Source organism: Sus scrofa, chromosome 6 (assembly GCF_054392235.1).
Source record: "Sus scrofa isolate SSC_HxYL_T2T_F1_AM1 chromosome 6, Sscrofa_HxYL_maternal_Yorkshire_Landrace_v2.0, whole genome shotgun sequence".
In the NCBI taxonomy this organism is placed as follows: Eukaryota; Metazoa; Chordata; class Mammalia; order Artiodactyla; family Suidae; genus Sus; species Sus scrofa.
This window is the reverse complement of record NC_139388.1, coordinates 5770716-5795695: the sequence shown is the minus strand read 5'-3', so window position 1 is coordinate 5795695 and position 24980 is coordinate 5770716. Positions and strand designations below refer to the sequence as shown.

General features: G+C 41.6%; 1 protein-coding gene across 31 annotated transcripts in view; it reads left to right on the top strand.

Annotated features, from left to right (window-relative positions):
* CDH13 (cadherin 13) overlaps positions 1-24980 on the top strand; it is a 1446594-nt gene that overhangs the window by 1279293 nt on the left and 142321 nt on the right. For all 31 annotated transcript variants that reach the window (XR_014804745.1, XR_014804744.1, XM_084957934.1 and 28 more), the window contains 1 exon segment: positions 14937-15077. Coding sequence is in view for 29 of the 31 variants with exons in the window: in XM_084957934.1 (XP_084814060.1) it covers positions 14937-15077 (141 nt within the window). In the remaining 2 variants the exon portion in view is untranslated.

Genomic DNA, 24980 nt, shown 5'->3' with positions numbered 1-24980 from the left:
GGTGTCCTGAGGGTCAGCTGAGATAATTCCCACCAAGGGTGAATCACCATTTCCAGCACGTGGAAAGTGCTCAGTGGATGTAGGCATGATTATGATAATGGCAGAGGGTCTGAGTGGACCCCAGCTGGACTAGTAAGGAGTGAGCATTTGAGCCCTGGAGCAGAGGGGTCCTTCTCTAGGTTGGGGTTGAAGCCAGGAGGGAGCAGGAGGCACAGAGGTACGTTCTCATCCCCCAGTTGAGGTCTGATTCCCACCCCCCCATCTCTCCCCGCTGCCACCCCTCCGCCAACTGGGATCAGAGCTGAGGCCCTGAGACTCCCTCCCAGAGAACTCTATCGGTCCGCTTTGCAAAGGACCCTGGAGAGGAGCTGGAGGGAATGCAGAAAAACTCCATTTATTGTTATTTTTTAAAACGGAAACGGAAAGCAGCCCTCCAAGGGGCGTGTTCCCGGGTTTTATTATTTGTGAGGAGAAACACACTTGTCTTTATCAACATTCTGTCTGTCTTCGAGGCTGGGCCAGCAAAGGGCAAGACCAAATGTTAAGTCATAACATTTGACTCCTTGTTCCTTGCTCGACAAACATTCAAGGGTGTTAATAGGCTTAGCTCCTGTCAGCAGAGCCGAGACAATTTCAGGAACAAAATGAATGATGGAGCCCGGATCACCAAAGATCCTCCCTGGACGAGCAGGGCAGATCACAAGGCACTAGGTGATCTTGTCCAAATAACGTGGGAGCAAGGTGAGCAAAGGACTCACCGTGCTGGGCATGAAGACGACAGGCGGGCCTTCCAGAATAGTCCACGGCCAGGCCATCCTCATTGCCTTTTCTCCCTGGTATATGCATTTGCTTTTGGAGCAACAAGCAGTGGTGTAATTGGAATCCATCTTGTGTGATTTTTCCTCAGATGATTTAGAATTAGTTCAATTTATTTTCAGAGTGTGACCCAGTGACAGTGTAAAAGCAGCATCTTGAATTGCTTTCTTGTGCACGGGAGGAGTGGGTGGGTGTCATTGGCTGATTCATTACTCTCTCAGTGGGGTCCTTTGTTTCTAAAGCTACCTGGGATTATTACAGCAATAGAACTCTAAACCAAAGTGAGCTTTGCCTAAAAATGCATTTGACTTCAGAGAAAACATACCGTACTGATTAAAAGCAACCCCGGATGGCAGATTTGATTAGGAGATCACGTCAGCACGGCAGCAGGCCCTGAGAAACATGGACAAATCAAGCTTGACCAAGGCCACTTAGACTGTGCTTTTCTGAGTGGAGGTGGTAGTACTGATTAAGCGCCTGAAATTAATGGGCTGGGGCTGTGAACATGCAGAGGACCAAGATCAGGCAAATGCTGTAAGGCTGAAATCACTCCAGATCCTTGGCATTTAGAGCCTAACTTTAGAAACACCCTCCACCCCTTGGTGGGCTCGTGTGCTTTTGTCATTGGGAGTCAGTAATTGAATTTTCTGAGCGTTTTGACCAGTATGTAACTTTGTGAAGCCGATTACATGGCAGAATGCAATTTTTGGTCTGACCTTAAAAGCCTTACCTTCTGCTGTGTGATTAGAAAACATGCAGGGAGTGCTGCCCTTCTCACGGCACTTGGTCTGGGGGAGAGGAAGGAAGAAAACACCTTGCTGTTCCATGTAACCGAAGAAGATTCATGTAGGTTCTTTGCAGATCATTTAATAACAGATTTTGTAAAATCTTAACATAAGGAGCCACCGTAAAAGGTATTATCTTTTATTACTGATACAGAGGATGACATTTTAGATGGTAATAAATCGAAACCCAAGAAAAGCTATTTGCTTTCGGAAGCTGCTTGGCGGATGACAGGAATACCAGTTTCTCAACTCTTTACTGTGGCACATATGGCCCCCCAGGGTCACCTGAGGCCACCCCCCAGATGGGTTTTCTGAGGCTCATCTGAACCACATTCTCTGGTCCTTTCTTCCTTTCTTTCTTTCTTTCTTTTTTTTTTTTGGAAAGGTCATTCCCATCCCAGCCTTACTTCTGAGGATTGGGGTTTCCCACCTTAATCGTTCTCCCTTCCATCTTATACACCTTGGGGTGGGGGACAGGCCACAAGTTGAGCCTAGGATTGGGACCACCCACAGGCGTCTGCCATGAGGTGGGGGAGAGCGCACCCCAGCATCAGAGCATGCCACACCCACCTTGGCGTAGATGCCTCTCCAAAAGGGCAGGACTTTGCCTGCTCACCCCTGGAAGGCCAGGGCCTTGTCACCCACCCGTACTCTGTATAACCTGGCCTTCTAGATACCAGCTTCACCTGTCCAACCTTGCCCAGGCCCCACATTTGGACCAGTAACATCTGAAATCCAGAATAGCAACCCTGAGGCCAAATATTCTGTGTAACGATCTGTATAACATCTTTTGGTTTATTCACTTGGCAAATATTAACAGAGAGTGCCAGACACTGGACTGGCTCTGTGATTTTTTTTTTCCCCAGATGGTTTAGAATTATTTCAACTTATTTTCAAAGAGTATAACCCAGTAGCCACATAAAGGCTGTATCTTGGGGACTCAATATCTCAGTGGGCCAGGAGATGTGGGTATGGCAGGTCTAAGTCAGAGACAGGGTCCTTGCCTCCATCGGGAGCTATGACAGATACTCAGAAAGTGACCAACAGGTTGGAAACCATGTATGTTAATGAGAAGAGTCTCCAGTCAACTGACCTGGTATTTATCACTTCACAGATGAGAGGAAATCCCTCCTCTCTTCCTATTGGACAGTTTGTAGGAAACGTCTGGTTAACATTATGCTCACAGGATTGACATGGAAATACTTTCCAGAGGAAAGATAGTGGGTGCTCTTCTGGGAAGGTGGTCAGCCCTGGGAGGGAGGCAGCTGGGAGTGAAATGAAGGTGGCAGCTGGTGACGATGAGCCCCGTGTGGAGCTGGGAGGCTGACAAGAATCTCAACTTTCCAGGATGATTGATGAGCATGCTCCAGAGAGGCTGCATCCATTGCCTATGGCTGCCGTAGCAAGAGCACAAAATCCGTGGCTTAAGACAATACACATTTATAATCTTACACTTCTGGAAGTCATAAGTCCAAAGTGAGTTTCACTGCCGTAAAATCAAGATGTCAGCAGGGCTGATTCCTTCCGGAGGCTCTAGAGGAAAATTTGTTCCTTTGCCTTTCCCACCTTCCAGAAGCTACCTGCCGTCCTTAGCTCATGGCCCCTTCCTCATCTCTCCATCTTTAAGGCCAGTGGTGTACCATCTTCAAATCTCTCCCTCCCCCAACCCCACCCCCCACCTTCCATTGTTGAATCTCCTTCCCTGGCTCTGACCCTCCCACCTCCCTCTGGTAATGACTTTGGACCTGCCTAGGTAATTCATGGATCGCATCTCAAGATCCCTTACTGAATCATATCTTCAAAGTCAGGCACATAAAACACCATGTTTATAGGTTCCGAGGATTTTAAGACATTGGCATCCTTGGTGGCCATTGTGCTGCCTACCACAGAAGGTATGAAAGTTTCTAGGGTCAAAAGCTTGATGACATATAGAGCTCACTTCCACTATACACTGGGCTTGACTCACGAACCTGACACTTAGCCTCTCACAGCTTCATCACAAGGCAGACATATGAAGAGAAAATGCTGTATTATTAAGTCAACCAGGAGAAAAGCATTCACCATAACATACATATAGGGCTTATGCAGAGGAGGGAGGAGTAACTCTAGGAAGTGCAGTAGAGCTTTAGGAGGAAGCACATCTAAGTAAGGTTTATAAGGACAAGGAGTAGTTTTCCAAGGAGGTGGAGGAATCATAGGTAGGGAGGACCCCCAGCAGAGAGCACAGCATGAGCAAAGGTATCTAAGAGTGAAGAGCTATGGTATTGTGATTGCATGTAACCTGCTGTTACAGGAATGCACCGTTGTGAGTGAGGAGGGCTAGGAGATTGGCCAGGATGAGAAAGTCTTCTGTGCTTTAGGAGCTTGAATCTTATCCTGGAGCCACTGAAGGGCTGCTAAAGCATGTTGAGCAGGGTCCCGTGGCCAGGTGGTGGTTTAAACGGCTCACGGTGCCTGCCTTTGGGTAGAGAGTTGTTTGGAAGGTAGCAGAGGGAACCAGTCTGGAAGCTGTCACAGTAACTGAGATGAGAAAAGGTGAATGCTCAAAGTCATGTATCAGCAGGCATGATGGAGGAGAGAAGATGGACTCAGGAGAGTTTGGGGAGGTGGCATCAGTATCACTTAATGATGGGCTGTTTTAGTTGAAAGAGGGAAGACCTGAGGACACCTCCTGGGTGTCCAGCCTGAGTTGTTCCCTCCAGGAGGCGGGCCATGTTGCAGGAGAAGATAACAAGTTCTGCTCTTGCCCATGAAGTCCGAGGGAGAACATCCAAATGAGACATTAGAAGACAAGCCAAAGCAGGCTGGAGGGGCAACCATAGTGTCACTTAGTGTCTTCCCGGGAGTACATTTTTTTCTAGAAAGGGGACAAAAAGGAGAACTTCACAGTGACAGACATTTTGGTAAACTATGTTTCTCTATTTTTCATTTAAATTTTAAACAGGTGAGTTTTAAATAAGGGTCCGTGTTGACCTGCATTTTGTCAGATGTTCATTCAAAACGATGCTAATCAAAGTGTGGTCTTCAGATCAGCAGCATCATTATCCCCCCAGAAGCTTGCTGGAGTTGCACATCCCCTGATCCTACCCTGGACCTTCCGAATCATAAGCACTACATATAAGTGGGCTGAAAATATGGTTGTTTTTTTTTTTGTATTTTTGCCTTTTCTAGGGCTGCACCCACGGCATATGGAGGTTCCCAGGCCAGGGGTTGAATTGGAGCTGTAGCCACTGGCCTGCGCCAGAGCCACAGCAACATGGGATCTGAGCTGCGTCTGCAATCTATGCCACAGCTCATGGCAACACTGGATCCTTAACCCACTGAGCAAGGCCAGGGATCAAACCCACAACTTCATGGTTCCTAGTCGGATTCGTTAACCACTGCGCCACAACGGGAACTCCTGAAAATATGTATTTTAATGCACCCCCAGGGGACTCTAGTACAAGCAATTTCCAGAAGCACTGACTCAGGCAATATGTCTTAAGTACCTACTATGTAGTGGGCATAATGTTGCTATGGCAATTCAGGGTTAGAATAGGCTAACAAAACAAACAGTGGATTGTGAAAATATATAAAAATCATAGAGAAAGAGCACTTTAATTACCTTTTATTTTATTTAAATGTCTAGGGATTTGTACTTTTGTATCTCACTCAAACAGGTTAAACCAAGGTATTCTTTAGCACGTTCATATCTGCCCCCAAACCAGCCATATGCTTCCTAGGATTCCCTAACTCTGTTCCCTCATGCTGTTCCTTTAGGGTGGCCCAGACTAGAGGATGTCTGAGATATTTTAAAGAAACCGTAGATTGCGTCTCCTCACATCATCAACCTTGCACCAGCAACACCAGTGGCCCTGTGTTGCATGGCCTCCTTTGTGCTGATTCTCAGGCTCCTCTCCTCTCTCTGAATTCTCTACCCTCACACCCTCCTTCATAGCTCAGCCCCAGCCTGAATTAACCCGAAGCCACTTAAAAGTCATGGTAGTCCTCCCAACTGCACCATTCACATCTGAACCTACTGAATAAATGTTCAGCACATACTGCCTGGTGCCTCATGGAGCCACTTATGCATTTTGTACCTTCAGCCAAGCTGTGAGTTCCCTGAAAGTAGAGAATACACATTGTACTTCTTGTTTTCACAGTGTCCTAAACAGAATCAGAATCAGCCTTCAGTGCCTATGAAATGATCGAATTTAATAGTGTTTTAGGATTAGCAGTCCCTCATCTTCCACAAAAATTGACTTCTGTATCAAGACCCATTTCTAATCCTATAGCTGGAACTTCTCTGCAGGAATGTATCCTTCACCACCACCCCCACCAACATCTGGGCTCTATGGCTCTTCCTTTGCAAGATGAAAGCGCTCTTCCTACTCCCATATTATTCTACTGAAATCTACTGAAATTACCTGGGAGTTATCTAGCACCAGACTGAGCTCTCTTTGTTTGTTTCTACTCTGTAACATAATGCCTAATGTATCATAAGCACTCAGTAAATGTTTGGTAAATTAAAGAACCTTCATATCACCTTCCTGAGCATCCCACATCCTGACCCCCTTCTCATAGACCTTAACTGATACACTTCCAATCACACTTACCTCATACATACCTTATGTACTTGCCTTTTGTTCATTCATCTAAAAATGCATCTGAGTCTGTGTCATTTGTCACATCCTTGCAGCATCACTTGGACCTAGTAGACACTATATAAGTACAACCAGAATGTCAAATATTTGCCACCTTGAGTCTGGAGGGGGGTGGGTTTTCCAGGTGTGTTATGAATGCCTTTGGCATTTTATTTACCATAATTCATCAGTAACATCAGAAGATGCTCACTTCACCTGGAAATGTTTTATTTGATTCTGAGGTCCCTCAGCCCGAAATCTATCACTTCAGTTATTCCAAATGCATGTGTCTAAGAGGCAGTGTTTATTTCCTCTGCTGCTTCCCTACCCTGCTGGCTTTGTCAGCAACCAGTAAATCTGGGGAAATGAGCTCTGCCTTCTCCTTACCCACCAGACCCCAGTCGAAATGAAAACACAGCAGGTGACAGCCAAGTACATGAATGTTCACATTAGTGCTGAAGAGCAAGGAAGCCTAAAGACAGACACAAGTCAAATGCAACTCACCCTGTTCCTTAGGAAGATGGAGAATGTCACTTGCCATCTGCAGTGAGAGAAGGCACCTTTACAAGGGGATGTATGAGGTTCCTGCTGGATTTATGGGCTACCTATCCCAGTGTTACGTGGCCAGAGTGGGTAAATCAAACTCTAGACAGACAACAACTTGTTCTGCTTCAGATAATGTTTTCACCAGTCTGTTTGCAATATTTATAGACCAGGTTTCAAGTGCAGCTAACCTGGAGAAGAATGTGGTCCCTGTTCAGGTGCCATATTGCACAGTCTTGCTTTGCTCCACCTATCCAGGCAAAGCTGATGAGTAAATAAATAAATGAATTATACTGAATCTTTGCTAGAAATCTCATGTTATTTCTCATTATCAATACCTTCGGTGTTAGACAACAAGGGATTTATTTTAAAAGACTTGAGAGATTTTCTTGACCCTTTAAAGCACAGTTTATAAGCTGGAGCTCTTACCAGCTGATAATAACTGATTATGTATCTCACCTTCTACCTATCCACTCAATGACATCATGTTAGTAGCTTGAAATAAGCCATGGTAAGAGTGTTTAAACCACCAAAGTTGGCAAATACTACAAATCAGAAGCATGTGCTATTAAACATTTATAGGCACACCACTCTACATAATTCATTATTTTATAAAAACATGTCTATAATTAACTAATTACTGCATAATGACGATGTGCTGGGCACTGAATTAGTAGCTGGGAGATAAAACTTTAAGACAAGATCCCAGACCTCATGGAGCTCAAGTGGTCAGAGTCAAGACAGCCAATAAACAAGTAATCAATGAACAAGAATATTACAGATTTTGATAGTGCTGGAGGAAAATTTTATTCATTATTTATTGCAACATAACAAATTACTCCAACACATAATGACTTAAAATAATAGATATTTACTTTCTCACAGTTTCTGTGTTCAGGAATATGGGCATGGTTTAGCTTTGTTCTCTAACTTCTCACAAAGCTATAGTCTGTGTATTGGTCCAGAATCTGCAGTCTCATCAGAAGATTTGACTGGGGAAGGATCCACTTCCAGGCTTATTCAGTGGTTATTGACAGCATCCACTTCCTTTTGACTGTTCCTGGAGACCACCCTGAGCTTCTTGCCACAACTTTAGAAGACTTTCTGAAAGTTATTGCTACATAATAACAGCCACCATCTGCTGAGCTCTGTGTTTGGCACCTTATATTACCTATTTTAATCCTCACTTATCCCAGAAGTATTATTATTGTCCCCATTTGACAGACAAGGCAACTGAGGCAAGGAGAACTTAAGTAACTTGACCAGGATCACTCCGCTACTAAGAGAGGAAGCCAGGGTGATAGTAACTTATTGAATGTTGATTGTCCCTCTCTAAGTGTTAGCCACCTCGTTATGCAATAAGGTCCCTGCCTTCATGCTGCTTCAGTGCAGTGAAGAATGACCGTAAGAAATGAGCAGGCATTAACCTGAAGGAGGAAGTAGGGGAAGAAAGATCAAAAGTAAGAAACAGTGGGGTACAGTAGAGAGAAATCCAGTCTGGACAAAGTGTGGAAAGAGATGTGGAGGGTAGCTCAAGATGAAGCAAGAGAAGGATAGGGTACTGCCTGGGTTAATGGCAAAACCTTTCTCTATGTAGCATTTATTTGTTGATTTCCCCCCACAGCTACCATTATGCTTGTTATTAGTGATAAATGTTCCGTTAAATGCATACTCGTACAGAAGTCGCAGTGGCTGTGTAAAACATCAAGGGTCCAGTGATTGATTATATGCCATATTTAATGACACGGCTTGATTCTTTTTTTTTTTTTTCAAGATGAAATGTTTGGTTTCCAAATCAGTGTGATCAGCAAACCCAGCCCATGTCTTTGGAGATACACCAAGGCTTTTTCTTATAGACACACCATCCTCCTTTTGTTTCTAAGATATTTATTAACTGGTAGAGAGTAGACAGCCAGGAGGAGATGGCAAATACAATAGAAATACGTGACTGCAGAATTCAAACCAGGAGAGCCGTTTGACTCTTGGATATGTCTTACAGATCAGATAGCTTAAAATAAAATCAGAGCAGCCAATTTAATTCTCCCAGTTTTGACACCGTGCTTCTCTTGGTCAAAATAAAATCCTATCTCCTTGAGCTAGAGTTCCCCAAAGGATAAGCCATTCCCGGAGAATAAATGGCTCTGGTTTGGAAATGCCACTGATATTCTCAGACCTTTGAGATATAATTTAGTTCAGGGAAACAGTAATATATCATCATTATCAATAATGAAAGTAAATCACCCAGTGTGTGTGCCACATCCTGGCTAGGTGTCGAGGTCAAAGGCATGGATAGCCCTTGCCCTTGAAAACTTTGTCATCCCCTTAGAGGGATAGTAAATGGGTATTCAGAATAAAACCAAACAGGAAACATGGGCTTCATATTAGTCAGGCTAGGCTAGGCACCGTAATAAACTTCCCTTGAACCCAAACAATGCCTTGTTTCTTGTTCACGTCAGCAGCGGGCCTCTGTGGCACATAATCATTTGAAGATCCAGGCTTCTTCCTTCTGGGAAAGGGAGAACACAGAGGACTACATGGGCGGCTTAGGGGCCAAGCCAGTACATCACTTATGCCCATATTCCATTGGCCAGAATTGGTCATACAAGTTTCTCTTACAGTCTAGCTATAGGGCCCACAGTCAAAAGAAATAGGACTTGGTGAACAAGTGACTTTGTCTCCATAGTTTCCTTTTTGTTGCAAGCTACCAAAACTGATTCTGGCTGGCTTCAGTGCCAAAAAGGATCTCCTGAGTAAACACCGTGGTGTGTGACAAAATCCAGGGGAGAGTTCGAGTCAGGAACCAGCACAGTCCCAGAGCTCAGAGGCAGAGCTTGCATATTTCTGCTAGAGTGGTGCCTTTGGCATAACTTAGCCTGAAGGCTCTTTGTATTGGGGTTGATCACACCCGTTCCACGAGCCTTGAACCAGCTAAGAGATATAAACTCAAGAATCAGAGGGTGCTATGGAAAGCGAAGCTTGGCCGTGAGAGGACAGTGGGCTTCCTCCCACCTCTTAGTTTACTCACCAAGTGCAGAACAGCTGAACAGCTGCAGGTCTTGTTCCCCTAGAGGCAGAGTGCCTCCTGCATGGGCAGAGGAGCACCATGGTGGTAAGTGTCCTATTAAAACATTCAAGAAGGCAAAAGCCTTCTACAGGGCCCATGAGGAACATGGGAGAGGCAAGAGGGTTGTCCCACATTCTGTCTCCGTGATGCCTGGCTTCGCGTTTCATATTTCCAGAATTCCACTGTCCCAACTGAGAATTAGAGAGCTAGCTGTGAATCAGTCAGCTAGTGTGAGGAAGGCAAAGGTGCCCCTGGCCACGGGGGCCTGTTTCTCCACTTCGGTGATTCTTATGGGAGAACAGGGAGCCATGGGTGGTCTAGGAGTCTTTTCCAGCAAAGTAACAAAGGCACAGTGAGCTCTGAGGGGTACAGAAATGTGCATAAGTATGTATATTTCAAGTAGGGGGTTTTGGAGCAGACTTCTTGGAGAAGGCTCAGCTGGAGTGCGAGGCAGGTCAGAGGTCAGTGGAAGGTCTTCCAGTTGTGCAGGAGCAAACAATTTGTGTGCCATTTTCTCTAGGTCTTTCCCTTTTCAAAGGAGGTGCTTTTATCATTGGCTGCTTGGTTTTTGTTACTTTTGTCATTCTGAAAGCAGTTATGTTTATTCCAGAAAATCCCCCACACTGATCGGCCTATGGACTTTTTATCTTAGAGTTGCTTTCCAACGTGAAAACTTGGAAACAAGTCAATCCAATGACCATCCAGTAGGGAATGACTGAATCCATGCAGTCGACTTTTATACAGCCGTTAAAATGAATGGACAGGTCTCTAAGCAGAGACGAAAGTGATACAGCAACACAGATTGTGCAGCGGTGTGAATGGCTCCATTTGTCTGAATTTGCGTGGATATAGAATGTCTGTGTGTACTTGTGTTTGTGTGATGTGGAGGAAAGGGAAGAGAGACACCAGACCACGGATATTCATCTCTTGGAGATGGGGGAGGGGGAGGGGGAAGAGGAATCTCACTTTCCACTTTCGAGATGACTATGTCATCGCTATTTTCCTTACAATAATTGGATATTCTTCCACAATACAAACGTTTTCATTAGTGGCCTTAAGTTTGACAGAAAATTGAGACTTTTTGGACATCTCATCTCAAACCTCACAATTGATCTAGTTCACAGTCTAATTGATTTTCCATGAGGTTAATCAATCTAGTTCCCATTGCAGTCATAAAATTTTATTTATATCAGGACGTGGGAATTGGCTGGTTCTTTTTTTAATTATTTATAAAACTCATAAAACTGACAAGAGAGTTAAGCCAATGCGTCCTTCCTTTGTGGTGTCCTAAGAATTTGGACATACCTCTGCTCAGCTCTAATTCTGCTTTGTTGCAGTTATATATGGCCATGCCTGTCCTCAAACCTCAATTTCTCTGAGCCCCTTGAAAAAAGAACACTTTCTCCATCCCTCTACCCCCAGCACATAGCACAATATTCACAGTAGATGTTCAATAACTTCTGACTGAAGGAATGCATAAACTAATGAAAGAAAAATTATAGTAACTCTGATCAAAAAAATGTTTCTGTGGAGGAGAAAATTTTTAAAGGAAAAATAGTGTATTCCTGAAATTATTGGAATGCTATTGTGACACTGTAGCTCTTAAACTTTCTTGCAAATAACCAGATAACTGACCACAGCATTAGTCGCAATATCAGTCAGATTTCTTTTGTTAACTGCTCACAGAACTTCTCATTTAAGTGTCTCAAGGAAAGGAGAAATTTATAGAACTCATAGAACCTGAGGGGGAAATTCTGGCTTCAAGGATGACTATTAAAGAGCTCAAATTAGAGTGAAAGAACTCCATCTTCTCAACCTGTCCTTTTTGAGTTGTCTCCTTCTCAGGCTGCCTTTCTCTGTGAGGTTGCAAGTGGCCATCACCAGCTCCAGATTTATGTTCTACCATATTCAAGTACAACAGAATTAGAAGTTCTTTTACCTGCAAGTTCTAAAGAATTGTGTCCTGGAACTGAGTTCCAGTCCCAGGTAGCCTGACTTGGGTTCCGTGTTCATCACATGGCAATGGGAAGGGGAGGCCATGATGGTCAGGCCTGAGCCACCTGACCATCTCTAGATCAGGAATGGAGCCCACCTTACCTGAACTCCACCTGTGCTGAGTGAGGAAGGGATGCCCCAAAGGAGTTATAGCATAGGCACCGGAGGCAGGGGGGACAGTGGATGCTGGCACATGCCCACTATAGTCAGTGCTTGAAAATGCAATGTGGTGCAGTCCATGGCTACCACTCCTGCAAGTCGGAGAAGAGCAAGTGCTGTGGGAAACTTACCTCCTTGATCAACAGCCATGTGGCATCACGTTCATCTCCCAACTTGCTTCCTGGGGCAATATCACCTGTTCTTTAAAAACAAGCCATGCCAGGGGTCGAAAACTAAGCATTCTGATAGGAATGATATGGTAAGAAAATTGGTGAGGGCTTCTTGGAAAACAATATTGAATTGTCAATAAAGACTCTTAAGATGTTCATATGCTTTAACCTAATAGTTCTACTTCTTGGAATCTGTCATTCCAAAAAAAAAAAAAAAAAAAAAAAAGTCAAAATATATTGAAAGCTGAATATACAGATGTTCATTGCAGTGTTATTTTAAACTGTCAGAAATTTTAAAAGACTAGGTATAACCTAAATCCCTAATAACAGAAGATCAAATAGGTTATAAATTACGTATGTGATTATATTTTATGCAATCCTTAAAATTATGTCAGGGAATAATGGTAGTAAAAGTTATTGCATGAGGGAATTGATATTGGTTTACTATGATCTCTTCTATACCAGAAAAAATACACATAATTTCTTATTTTTTTGTGATTATGTGCTTCTTAAAACATGCAATCTTTTACCACAAAAGTAAAAAGGTCATATGAAAAATTAAACCTGGATAGTGGCTAGTATGTCCAGAGGCACTCAAGGAAGATTTTGAAGGTGGGCCACTATGTTGGTTTCATACGGTCCAGCTACAGAATTTATGTCAAAGAATAAATATCTTGTTATTGATGATAAGTATAAAGTCACTTATATTAGGCTGATGATTTTATGGTTTGAGCTTGCGAATGGATGGAATTGCAGGAACCTTTACAGAACGGTTCCAACTGAACCAGGCAGAACCGGAATTATTCAAAGTTGGGTTTGGTATTAAATTCTGTTTGCACTCAGCAGTTAGAGAATCAGTCCTGATGGATATCATTCCACCGTATGTATGGTTCAAATCATCACTTTATACACCTTCAACTCACACAATAGTATATGTCAGTTATATCTCTATAAAGCGGGGAAATAAAACACTGAGTAACCCTGTGCAACCAGGCCATCAGCAGCCCACTCATCCTTTCCAGTTTAAGAGTTTGGAGCCTGATCAAGCTGCCCAACAGAAGTACTACTTCTAAAGTTATTAGTTCAAAAGCTCTTAGTTGAGAAACAACTAATGAAAGGTTCCCTAGGGAGCGAACAGCTAACCCCCCTTAAAAAATACTTACAAGATTTGGAGACAGCTAGCATTAAGCTATTAAAATTTAAAATTCCAAAATGTGGCTTTAGAATGAAATTATAGATCCGTATTGTGTTTTTGTATCCTGCTTCCCATGGTATTTCTTAATTATTGGTTGGTATAAGCAATGATGTTTGAAGATCTCATACAAGCAGGACTGATGGTGACCAGTGGGACCTTCAATAACAAAAGGAATAAAATAACAACAAAAATAACGAAAAAAGGATTTTGTTATTGAAGGTAGTTCTCTGCATGTGTAATTACAAAATCAAACCAAACTGGTGTTAACAAATAGGAAAATGAATGCCCTAACTAGCTGGAAAATCCATAGGGAAGGCTGGCCTCCAGGGTGGCGTGATGTAATGGCTGCAGTGGAATCACCGGGAAACATTTCTTCCTCTCCAGGGTTCAAGTCTGATTCTCTCAGTAGACTGGCTTCCTTCTCAGACAAGCATCCCCTCACTCCATCCCTGCTGTGGCGGCAGATGGCTCACCCAGGTCCTGCGCTAAGTGCTCCCAGTTCACACCGCAGTGAAACAGGGCTTCCTTCATCCAACAGTCAAGCACAGGTCCTGCCCCTGGACTAGACACCATGCCCCTGAGATAGCATGAACTTTTGGCTTCTTCTCACCACAGCTCATTCTAAAAGTTGGCCGGAGTGCAGGGTGGGAAAAGTCCATCCAACCCAAACCACCTGGGCAGAGAATGAGTGACAGATTGGTCCCCAGAGGAAATGTGAAGTGCTGCCTTAGTAGAAGAAGAAGGACATGCTCATTGCCAAGCAAGCACATGCAGCACAGAAGGCACTTTAAATGCAGGGTTGTTGCTGACCAATCATAGAACCCTCTTCTTCATCATGGGATAAGGGCTGCTTGGTTAGTGGTTTTGTGTGTTTAAACATGGTAGCAAAATAGCTGTCAGATATTGAAATGAAAAGAATATATATATATATTGAGAGACAATAGTGCAGTTTTGCTTGTGTTAAATTTATCATTTTTATACACAAGTTTAACATGACATAAAAGACTAAAATGACTTACAATGACATGAAGACAGTGCAGTATAAATGATTTTAACCTCAGTGGGTGTTTTCTCACCTGTAAAATGGGAACAATAAGTGCAGCTTAACATGCTCATTGGAAAAGCTGACACTGATTTCTGATGCCTGGCCCATCAAACTGTTCACTAATGTGAGTTCCTAAAGCCTTCATCATTGTTTTGATCTCATAATCCAACAGCCTCATTTCCAGTTTAGTTTCCTGAGGCCGCTGTGAAATGACACACATGGGGTGTAAATATCAGTCATGCAATGTACACTCAAATCCCAGAAATGAAACATTCTGGAATGTATCACATGTCCCCTTAAATAAGGACAGAAAATAGATTCCATCGCCAACCCAACCCTTGTCTATGAGTCCACCATCCTGCCCTGGAGAGCTTGCAAAGGCACATTCACACACAGCAGGTAAGAGTGCTGGGCCTGGGCAAAGGTGCCTGCCCTTTATGGAAGGGGTACGTAGTGTCAGCCCCAGCGACATGTTTGTCACCTGCCCCATGTGGTGACCCAGATCTAACTGTCATCCTCTCTGTTGTGTATTTGCTTTGTAGACTCTGGAAAATCCCAAGTATGAATTGATCATTGAGGCTCAAGATATGGCTGGACTGGATGTTGGATTAACAGGCACGGCCACAGCGACCATCATGATTGATGACAAAAACGATCACTCACCGAAATTCACCAAGAAAGAGGTAAACCCAAACTGAACAACCACCCTTGCCATGACGGCCATGATTGCTGATTAATATTAATTCCATGTACAGCCCCTGTTGGCTCCCTGCTTGCAAAATCAAAACCTTCCTTTGTGAAGAGAAGATGGTGTTTTGCTGCAATACTTTTTTTACATTTTTATCTTTTTTTTTTAACAAAGCTGAAAATACCAGAGCATTGTGAGAACAAAAGCATTGAATCTTGTTAAAGTCCATAAGAAAATAACTTTTAATGCCAAAGTGCCATTTTCATAGTTTTATCGGTGTTATTTAGTGCTGAATTATGTTAGTCCCATTGTGATTTTAGCATAACAATAACCATTTTTTTCAGCAAGTACAGATTGAGAGTCCAGACGGAACAGCAGCAAGAAGGTAAAGCAGATTTTTCTTGGCAATAGCAGGGTGGCCCAGGATCTTATAAATAACAACCAAGTTAGCTTGTCTGGAAGAGCTATTGTTTATTCTCAGCTCCTGTGCTTTTATGATTGTGGATGTGGAGCAACGTTTGGGGATAGGCTGAGTTTGCAAGACTGCATTCAGCTGCTGAATATGTATCCAAAATAGGAAGCCATTGGCATTATGCATCTGATGGAAATGTGCTAAGGTCATGGTTTCTTTGGGGGCCAAGACCAGGGCCAAGGATTTGATGCCCCTCTTACTGACCAAGAGTGTAGACTCAGTAACGACAGCCCCGCCGTTTGCCCAACCTTTCCTGTACATCCACCACCGCCATGGGGCTCTCCACCTTTGGTCTATTGCTTCGTCTCACTGTGAGGTTGGTTTCTTGAACCATATTTTTAAAAAACCAATGAGGGAGCTTATTTTAAGCTCAGAGAATCTAGATCTCCAAGGTCATAGGCATTCTTAGAAATAGAAGGTGAATACAGCCCCCTGAGAACACTTAGCCACAGTGCTCTGCTTCCTTGTCTGCAGTGATGTCTTCTACCTTCCCATTCTTTCCGAGAAAGACCCATGCATGGATTTTCAGTTGCCCACCCCCGTCTAAAGAGTCCCAGGGCTACTCCAGATGACCCCTCCAGCCCCCTGGTTCCCCAGTAACCTCTCCATATCCGCAGCCCTCCATGACCCTCTCCCAGTGGTGTCTTGGATGCTCAAGATTCTAACCTCAAAACAGCAAAGTCCATGTAGCTGATGCAGTCTATTCTATTGCTCCCACGACAGTGTTTCTAAAACTGCTAGTACAGATCACGCGTTATTCCTATGTTTCTCAAACTGTGTTCCAAGAGATTAGTTCCACAAGTTGTATTATTGTCAGGCAGGCAGTGGGGAAGATTTTAGGATCAAACAGATGTGGAGAACACTGTGATGAACAGTGTGAAAGATTTTTTTTTTTTTATTGTAGGACCTCCCAGTTACCTTTAAAAGGCTTTGAGTTTATCTAAGAGGTGTATGTATGGTTTATAGGCTTTCTCAGACATATTTGGCCTGGAAATAATTTTTCCTGGACCATCTCATCGTGTCTCATTGAACTGGTATTCATGGGATATTCAGTGGGGGATGTTGGTTTATTTGTAGAATTTCTTATGTACCTATTTCAAAAAAAATAATAACTCAAGACCTAGTATAATGTTCAATATAAACATAGTAATAAAAATAGAAATTAGATAACCTCAATCTAAAATAAGAAAACCTATCAGTGCTACCAAGTGGGTGAGATTAATTTGTTATTTCATTGCAGCCTGAATTGAGCTTATAATTGTATGCCTGGTAAAGGACTATATCCTGTGAGAAAGAAGCTTTTGTTGTTGTTGTTGTTATTGTTAACACCACTGAGTTCAAGGAACGATTTAATACAGATCTTAAGTAAGAGACCCTGAGTAGCATAATGGAAAATGTATTTACCTGTAAATATTGGCAAACACACAAAATTTTCTTCAAATGGACATGGACGATGAGCTTGAGATTTCCACAGGGCAGAGCTGATATCACAGCTCATCATTACTGTATGAAGATACAAGTAATAACACAAGAAAAATGGGTAGCTAGCAAGTACTTCAAACTCTCTCTGAGATACATGATATCCCAAAGGCGTCTTTGTCACTGTTGGAGAGATCAAATTCAGTTACATTTTCTAACATGTTCCTGGAAGGCCGATGTTCTTTGTGGTTGAAGGGTGGGGGGATTCCCATGTTGTGGGCACCAGAATGCTAGAGGGGGTATAACACTGATGTGAAGGGGTAGACGCTGGACCAGACCCAGATTGAAACCGTGCCAGCCGGCCATGGAACGTGAGCCTGGTCACCATCTACATGAACCTTCTGTCACTGGTCATAAAGCCCACCTCACTGGGTTCTTGTGACCATTCAATGAGCTGCTACTGAAAAGCAGTAGTGCTCTTGTCACCTCATGTTCTCCAGAGTTCGGGGGATAAGAACAGAGTGGTAATTTAGAAGCTGGTAGTGAGAGCAGTGGTGGTGAGGCTAGTGGGATAAAGGCAGCGACGAGGAAGGTGGTGAGGAAGATGGCAGCAGTGAGCAGGATGATGCTCCGATGACGACAATGTTCTAAAATGTAGAAGCCCACCTGACATTCTTATCTAAAGGGCCCTCTCCCCTCCTTGATGGAAGGCTGCTCTTTTCCTTTAAAGTGATCTATGAACCAGCTCAAGCACTTCAAAGTACATGATGGAGACCCTCAAGCACCAGGGGAGAAGGAATTCTGGAGGCGAGGTGGCAGAATCTATAAAACTCACCACTGTGGGCAAAATCAAAGAAGGCCAAGAGAAACCTGTTAGGTGGAGGATAAGTGATGAGGACTCAGCCCATACGTAGTGGTCCTGAATGAGGGAGAGGTCGGACAGGATGGCCGAGGAAAAGAAAGGAAACGTGGACCTTGTGGTCTTGAAGTTGAAATAATTTTTGGAGATGAAGACCAAGGTTCAGTCATCCCAGAATGGACATCATGATCACTTGGGGTTGAAGGTATCTAGAAACCTGTCCAGGAAGATGTGGTCTTACCTAAGTTTCTCCATACATCAGTACAGTTCTTAGAAAAGTCATAGAAATGTAGGGTTGTTGCCTTTTTTAAACTCTATTTTACATGGTTTTCCATTTCCAGAGAAATGCATTTTCTGATCTGTTTAAAAAAGGAATTAGAGTCAGCTGCAAATAACAGCCTGGAAATAATGCCATGTTAAACAAGATAGAGGTATAGTTTCTCTCACATAAAGATCTGTAGCCAGGCAGTCCCAGGCCAATATGGTGACACCATGAGACTCCTCTTATCTTTACCATATTCCTCTTATTCTTCTTCCCTGCCTTCCCCAAAGCTGCCTCGCAGTACAGTAGGGTCACGGCAGTGCCAGCCATCATGACCATATAACATGTAGAAAGAAGCAGGAAATTAGACGGGCAAAGGAGGACCTGCCACCTAAGTAAACATCACTTAACAAGCCTCCCCAGAAAGTCGGATCACATCTGCTTACATCTCTTTGGGCTTCCTTATCTGTAAGGGAGACCAAGAAATGATTCCAACTATCTTTAGTTGGCAGGTTGCCAGCGTTGATAAGATATAGGTTGTTACTAAGAAAGGAGATATTTTAAAGGTTATTTTAAATAATAAATTCTTAGTGCAAACTGAGATCATTTGTGGTTTCCCTTGTGTTTTTTCACATTGACTATAAGCCTGCCAAGAGGCAAAGCCTGTACCTCTCTTATTCTCTGTTGCATTCCCAGTCAGCACTCAGTAGTTCAGTATTTGCTGAATGGTTCCTGAAGGTGATTTTAACTTGAATACAGTGTCACTTGATATGATAAACCAAGTACTTAAAATTGCTGATACATTAAATCAATTTTTGGTCATTGATTTTCATGGAAAATTTATTTAGAAGCACTTGTCTCACTATAGAGAGTCTTCTGTGAATTTTTCTAATAGTTTTTACACATGGATTTAACTGTTGGTTTATATTTAAATGTTAGTTTTGATTTTCCTAGATTAGGCATTTGGAAATGATTTCCGGAAATCTAGTTAAACTATCCAAACCCAGAGTTTGAATTATACTTGGGAATCTAAATCCCATTTGGAGCAAAGTGATTTTCCAATTTCTCTAAATTTTTTTTTGAAAAGACATCTGATTTGTGCCTATAACACAGTTGATGCTCAGCACGTACTAACTGAATAAGTCATATTTTCACCTAAACCTAAGTTCAGGAGGGTTAATGTACTCACCATTAATTTTAAAAGAATGTGTTTGCAAATGAGGATAGGATTTTTAAATTAGTTTTTCTTCATTTATTCAATCTATTGATTTTCACATTTTACCTTAAAATGTCAATTGGCAATGAAGACTTAATAACTTAGGATTTTTTTCTGGCTCTTTGATGAATTCTTTCTAATGTAAATGTTTCAGTGTTTGAGCTATAACGTTACAATACCTGTAATAAAAATGACATAAAATGTAAAAGGCCCTGTCTTCCAGCTGGAAGTTGAGAGAGGGGTAAGTGCTCCAGTTTTCATAAAGGGTCAAAGATAAATGGCATGAACTGGAAGCCAGCAAGCTAAAGCTGAGCCACTGGCAGATATTTGCATTAAATTATCAAGCAGATGCTGGGATCCAGTCTCCAGTGCCTAAAATCCAGTATCAGGGCTTCAAGGACCTTGATGCTTCAGGGGTCTTATTTTTCTTTGGACTATTAGCTTTTATAATAAAAGTATTTTCTTAATTAACTGCCTAATTCACCCTATAATCCTTTTTCTCTTACATGTTTGACTGAAAACTCTGTTGTCTTCTTCATAGAATAATTATGTAAAACCATTTCCTATAGAAAGAGCAAAAAGACTCTAGCAGGGTTGATAGAAATTTGCTCTGCATTGTGGAGAGTTTAGAAACTTTTTTTTATCTTGACCACATATTTTGCTATTGGAAAAATCATGTGAATTTTGACGATTGCTGTTAAATTTAAGAAAATCTCTGTTGCATTTCTGTCTGTATATGAGCTATGTAATTTCAAATGCTCCTGGCTAAAGATTAATCTTTAAATTGATGACACTTGCTAATCATGCCATCCGTGTCCTTGTTTTGAGGCATATTGAAAGTTTTACATTGTCTTTATTGATGTTGGCATTGCAGGTAAATCACAAGAAATTTAAATCTTTATCAGTCTGTTCATTATGATTCACTTCTCTTCATTAGTAGATTTACCCATCGAGGAGCTGTTTGATTTCTTATGTAGGAAATTTACTTTGTCCTCTTAATGAAATATCTGATACAAGATGATGTTGGGATAAGATTTATTTATTTTATTCCATAACTTTATCACTTCTGCTTCATTTCCATTAATTTTTAATAACAACTTTGAGATATAATTCACATACAGTAAAGTTCACCCTTCTAAAATATATAATTAGTTGGTTTTTAGTATATTCTGTACATTTAGTATATGCAGAGATATCCATCACTACCATCTAATTCCAGAACATTTTCAAGATGCCCAAAAGAGATCCCATGACCATTAGCAGTCACTCCCCATCCCCTTTTTCCTACAACCCCTAGAAACCACTAATCTTCCTTGTGTTTCAGTGGACTTGTATATTCTGGACATGTCATGTAAATTTAGTCATAAAATAGGTGACTTTTTCTGACTTGCTTCTTGCACTCAGCATAATGTTTTCAAGGTTCCTCCATGTTGTAGTCTGTACCAGACTTTCATTCCTTTTTACAGATGAATAATGCTCCATTCTATGGATATACCATGGTTTGTTTATCTGTACAGCTACTGATGGACATTTGAGCTCTTTCAGCATCTTTGCTATTGTGAGTAATGATGCTATGATATACAATCCATTAAAGTTTTATCTAAATTTTCTCTTATTTCCTTAGGGTTAAAATTAAAAAGAAGTTACTCGCCATATTAAATTGAGGCTATCATTTCTCATTTGTTTTATTGGAAAGATACTTTATTCAAAAGGTCTTTCTAAATTGCAGATAGTATGGCTTGCTCAAGATTTATTGACTTCTTTTTAATAAACATATAACTTCCTAACCAAAAAAAGTATATGATTACTGGGTAATTTTATTTTCCACAAGTCAAACACAAACCCAGATCAAGAAACAGAACTTGACGAGTCACTCATAGTCTTCCTAAAACCCTTCCCAGCCACCACTGCCTAAATGTATATCACTTGATTCCCCCGTTTGAAGGCACCTTGTTACTCGTGTTATTGATATCTAGCTTTATTCCATATTAGTAGAGAACATACTTTATAGGGTGACAGTACTTTAATATATTTGTTGAGACTTGCTTTACAACCAGCACGCGAGCAGTGTTGATCAATGGTCCATATACACTTGAAAACAATGTGAATTGACAGTTGTTTAATATTCTTGTTCAAATCTTCTACATACTTATCTTATCTTACCAGTTACTACAAGAGTAGATAAGATATCTATGATTGTAGATGTATCTATTTCTTCTGTTGTATGAAGTTTTTCTTTGAATATTTGAAGCTGTTTTATTAAGTGCATATAAATTTAAAAGTGTTATGTCCCTAATATATTGACACTTTGTTATTACACACTTTACTTCCCTATCTGCAAAAATGCTTTTTGCTTTAAAATTTACCTCATCTTCTATTAGCATGGTATATTTCTTTCCATTGTTTCTTATCTCAAGTTTTCTATATATAGTCTTTTTTTTTTTTGTTGTTGTTGTTGTTGTTGTTGTTGTTGCTATTTCTTGGGCCGCTCCCGTGGCATATGGAGATTCCCAGGCTAGGGGTTGAATCGGAGCTGTAGCCACCGGCCTACGCCAGAGCCACAGCAACGCGGGATCCGAGCCGCGTCTGCAACCTACACCACAGCTCACGGCAACGCCGGATCGTTAACCCACTGAGCAAGGCCAGGGACCGAACCCGCAACCTCATGGTTCCTAGTCGGATTCGTTAACCACTGCGCCACGACGGGAACGCCTATATATAGTCTTATATTTAGAATATCTCTTACAAGCAGCATGTATTAGGTTTTTGATTTTTGTAATCAATTCTGACCATCCTAGTCTTACTTAAATTATATTATCCATTTGTGTTTAATGCTAGTACCATGTATTTAGGTTTAAATCTAGCAATCCTAACAAATTCTATTTGTTGCACTTTTTATATATTTTTTCTCTCATTTCATACTTCTTTTTGAATTAATCATATTTATCATTTATCTCCTGCTTTAATAACTTGTTATACTTCATTTTTATATCCTTGTGGTTTCTGAGAAACAAAAATATATATCCTTGACTTACAGAGACTATTATAAATTGAACTCTTATCATTCTTAGATACTGCAAAAATCTTAGAACATTTGGATTCCCTTTATACCTCCCCTTGTCTCTTTATATAGTGATATCACATGTTTTAATTCTGCTAAATTTCACAAAAATTCTGTTTTATTAGGTAAATAATCATTTATTCACTCTTTATATTATTACTTATTCATTCATGTTTCTTTGCTTCCATGTGGGATAATTTTCCTTCTGACCAAAGAATTCCTTTTTATTTTAAGAATAATACATGGAGTTCCCTTCGTGGCGCAGTGGTTAACGAATCCGACTGGGAACCATGAGGTTGCGGGTCCGGTCCCTTCACTTGCTCAGTGGGTTAACGATCCAGCGTTGCCGTGAGCTGCGGTGTAGGTTGCAGACGCGGCTCGGATCCCGCGTTGCTGTGGCTCTGGTGTAGGCCGGTGGCTAAAGCTCCGATTCGACTCCTAGCCTGGGAACCTCCATATGCCACGGGAGCGGCCCAAGAAATAGCAAAAAGACCAAAAAAAAAAAAAAAAAAAAAAAAAAAAGAATAATACAGATCTGTTGGTGACAAATTCTCTTATTATTTGTCTAGAATTTTTTGCCTGAATTTTTATTATATTTTCATTGAATGCAGAATCTCAGCTGACGGTTATTTTCTTGCAGCACTTTCAAGATGCCATTTCACCGACTTTTGATAGCGGTTAATGTTTGTTGAAAAGTTAGTTACCGATAATACTTTCTTCTCCATTGAAAGATATATGGCTCTTTTCTCTGTCTACTTTTAATAGTATTTCTTTTTTTTTTTTTTTTTTTTTTTTTGTCTTTTTTGCCATTTCTTGGGCCGCTCCCACGGCATATGGAGGTTCCCAGGCTAGGGGTCGAATCAGAGCTGTAGCTGCCAGCCTAGCCACAGCCACAGCAACGCGGGATCCGAGCCACGTCTGCAAACTACACCACAGCTCACGGCAACCCCGGATTGTTAACCCACTGAGCAAGGGCAGGGACCGGACCCGCAACCTCATGGTTCCTAGTCGGATTCATTAACCACTGCGCCATGACGGGAACTCCCAATATTTCTTTTTCTTTACTTTTCAATGGTTTTATTATAGCCTGCTGAGGTATAGTTTATTTATTTATTTGTCTTTTTTGCCATTTCTTGGGCCACTCCCACAGCATATGGAGATTCCCAGGCTAGGGGTCCAATTGGAGGTGTAGCCGCCAGCCTACACCACAGCCACAGCAACGCAGGATCCGAGCCGCGTCTGCAACCTACACCACAGGTCACAGCAACCCCGGATCCTTAACCCACTGAGCAAGGCCAGGGATCAAACCCGCAACCTCGCAGTTCCTAGTCAGATTCGTTAACCACTGAGCCACAGAGGGAACTCATGAGGTGTAGTTTAAATTGTATTTATCATACTTGTTCCTTAGCATCTCAATCCATAACATATCTCTGCAAATATTTCTTCTGACCCATTCTCTTCTCCTGTTTATCTAATTGTGTATATGTTAACTCCCTATGCTTCTGTTGACCTGTTTTCTAGGTCACCATATTTACAATTATACCCATCTATTGATTTCTAATCTGCTTAATACATTTTAAATTATATCATTTCTATTTATTTTATAGGTGAAAATGTTGAAATTTTCCATTTTATTTTTTGAATATTTTCCCTAGAGTTCTTTAAAATTCAATGTCTGGTAACTCTAGTATCTAGATCATGTCTATTTCTACTTTCAGTATTTGTTTCTTGGTTTTTGGTCATTTGTTATGGTTCCTCAGCACACCTAGAAATTTTTAAGTGTATTCATGAACAACATATGTGGAAAATGTTTAGAGATAACGTAGGGGTCTGGCTGATGTTGTATTTCTCCAGAAAGGATTTGTTTTTGCCTTCTGTGTGGGAAAAGGCAACTTTAAATTGGTCTGGGACTAAGGTGGTTCATTGTTGGATTTCCATCTCTGCGAGGGCTCATCTGCTTCCTGGTTTCCATTACTCCTTGGGCACAGCCTCTCTGGGCTCCTAACTGAAAGATGGGTGTTTTCACAAGTGCTCTTCCACCTTGGAGACCCTCAATTTCTGTTGTCTGCTCAAGCTCCATGAGACTGTTGGAAGCTCTGCTCAGCTTCCTGCTCTCTTAGCACTTTCTGCTCAGGTTCATCACCTCTTGTCCTTGTGTCTTTACAATTTAGAAAGTACCTTCACGGTAAAAGTTCCATCAAGTGTTGACTTCACTTCAGGGCACTTCCCTTCTCAGCAGGATCCTGAGTTTGCAACTTTTGGCTGCCTTGATAGCTTTCCAGTGCTTTCAAATACATAGGGGGGTTTTGCGTTAAGTCCATATTTCTTGAGATATCCTAGATTTGAGGGATGTCAAGAAAGGAAAAATATGGCCTAGCTTTTAAATCTGGGTTACCAGGGAAAAAAGCAATAGATATTGTATAGAGAGGATTCACTGTAGCATAAAGCATCATTATATTTTCATTTAAAATATTGATTGAAGAAAATAATTGTTGTGACAGTACCGTTCACTTCATACTCAACTCATTTTTGTAAAAAGATTAAAAGTTTTATGTCTCCACCTTATTTTTTTTTATTTTTTGTCTTTTTTAGGGCTGCACCCATGGCAT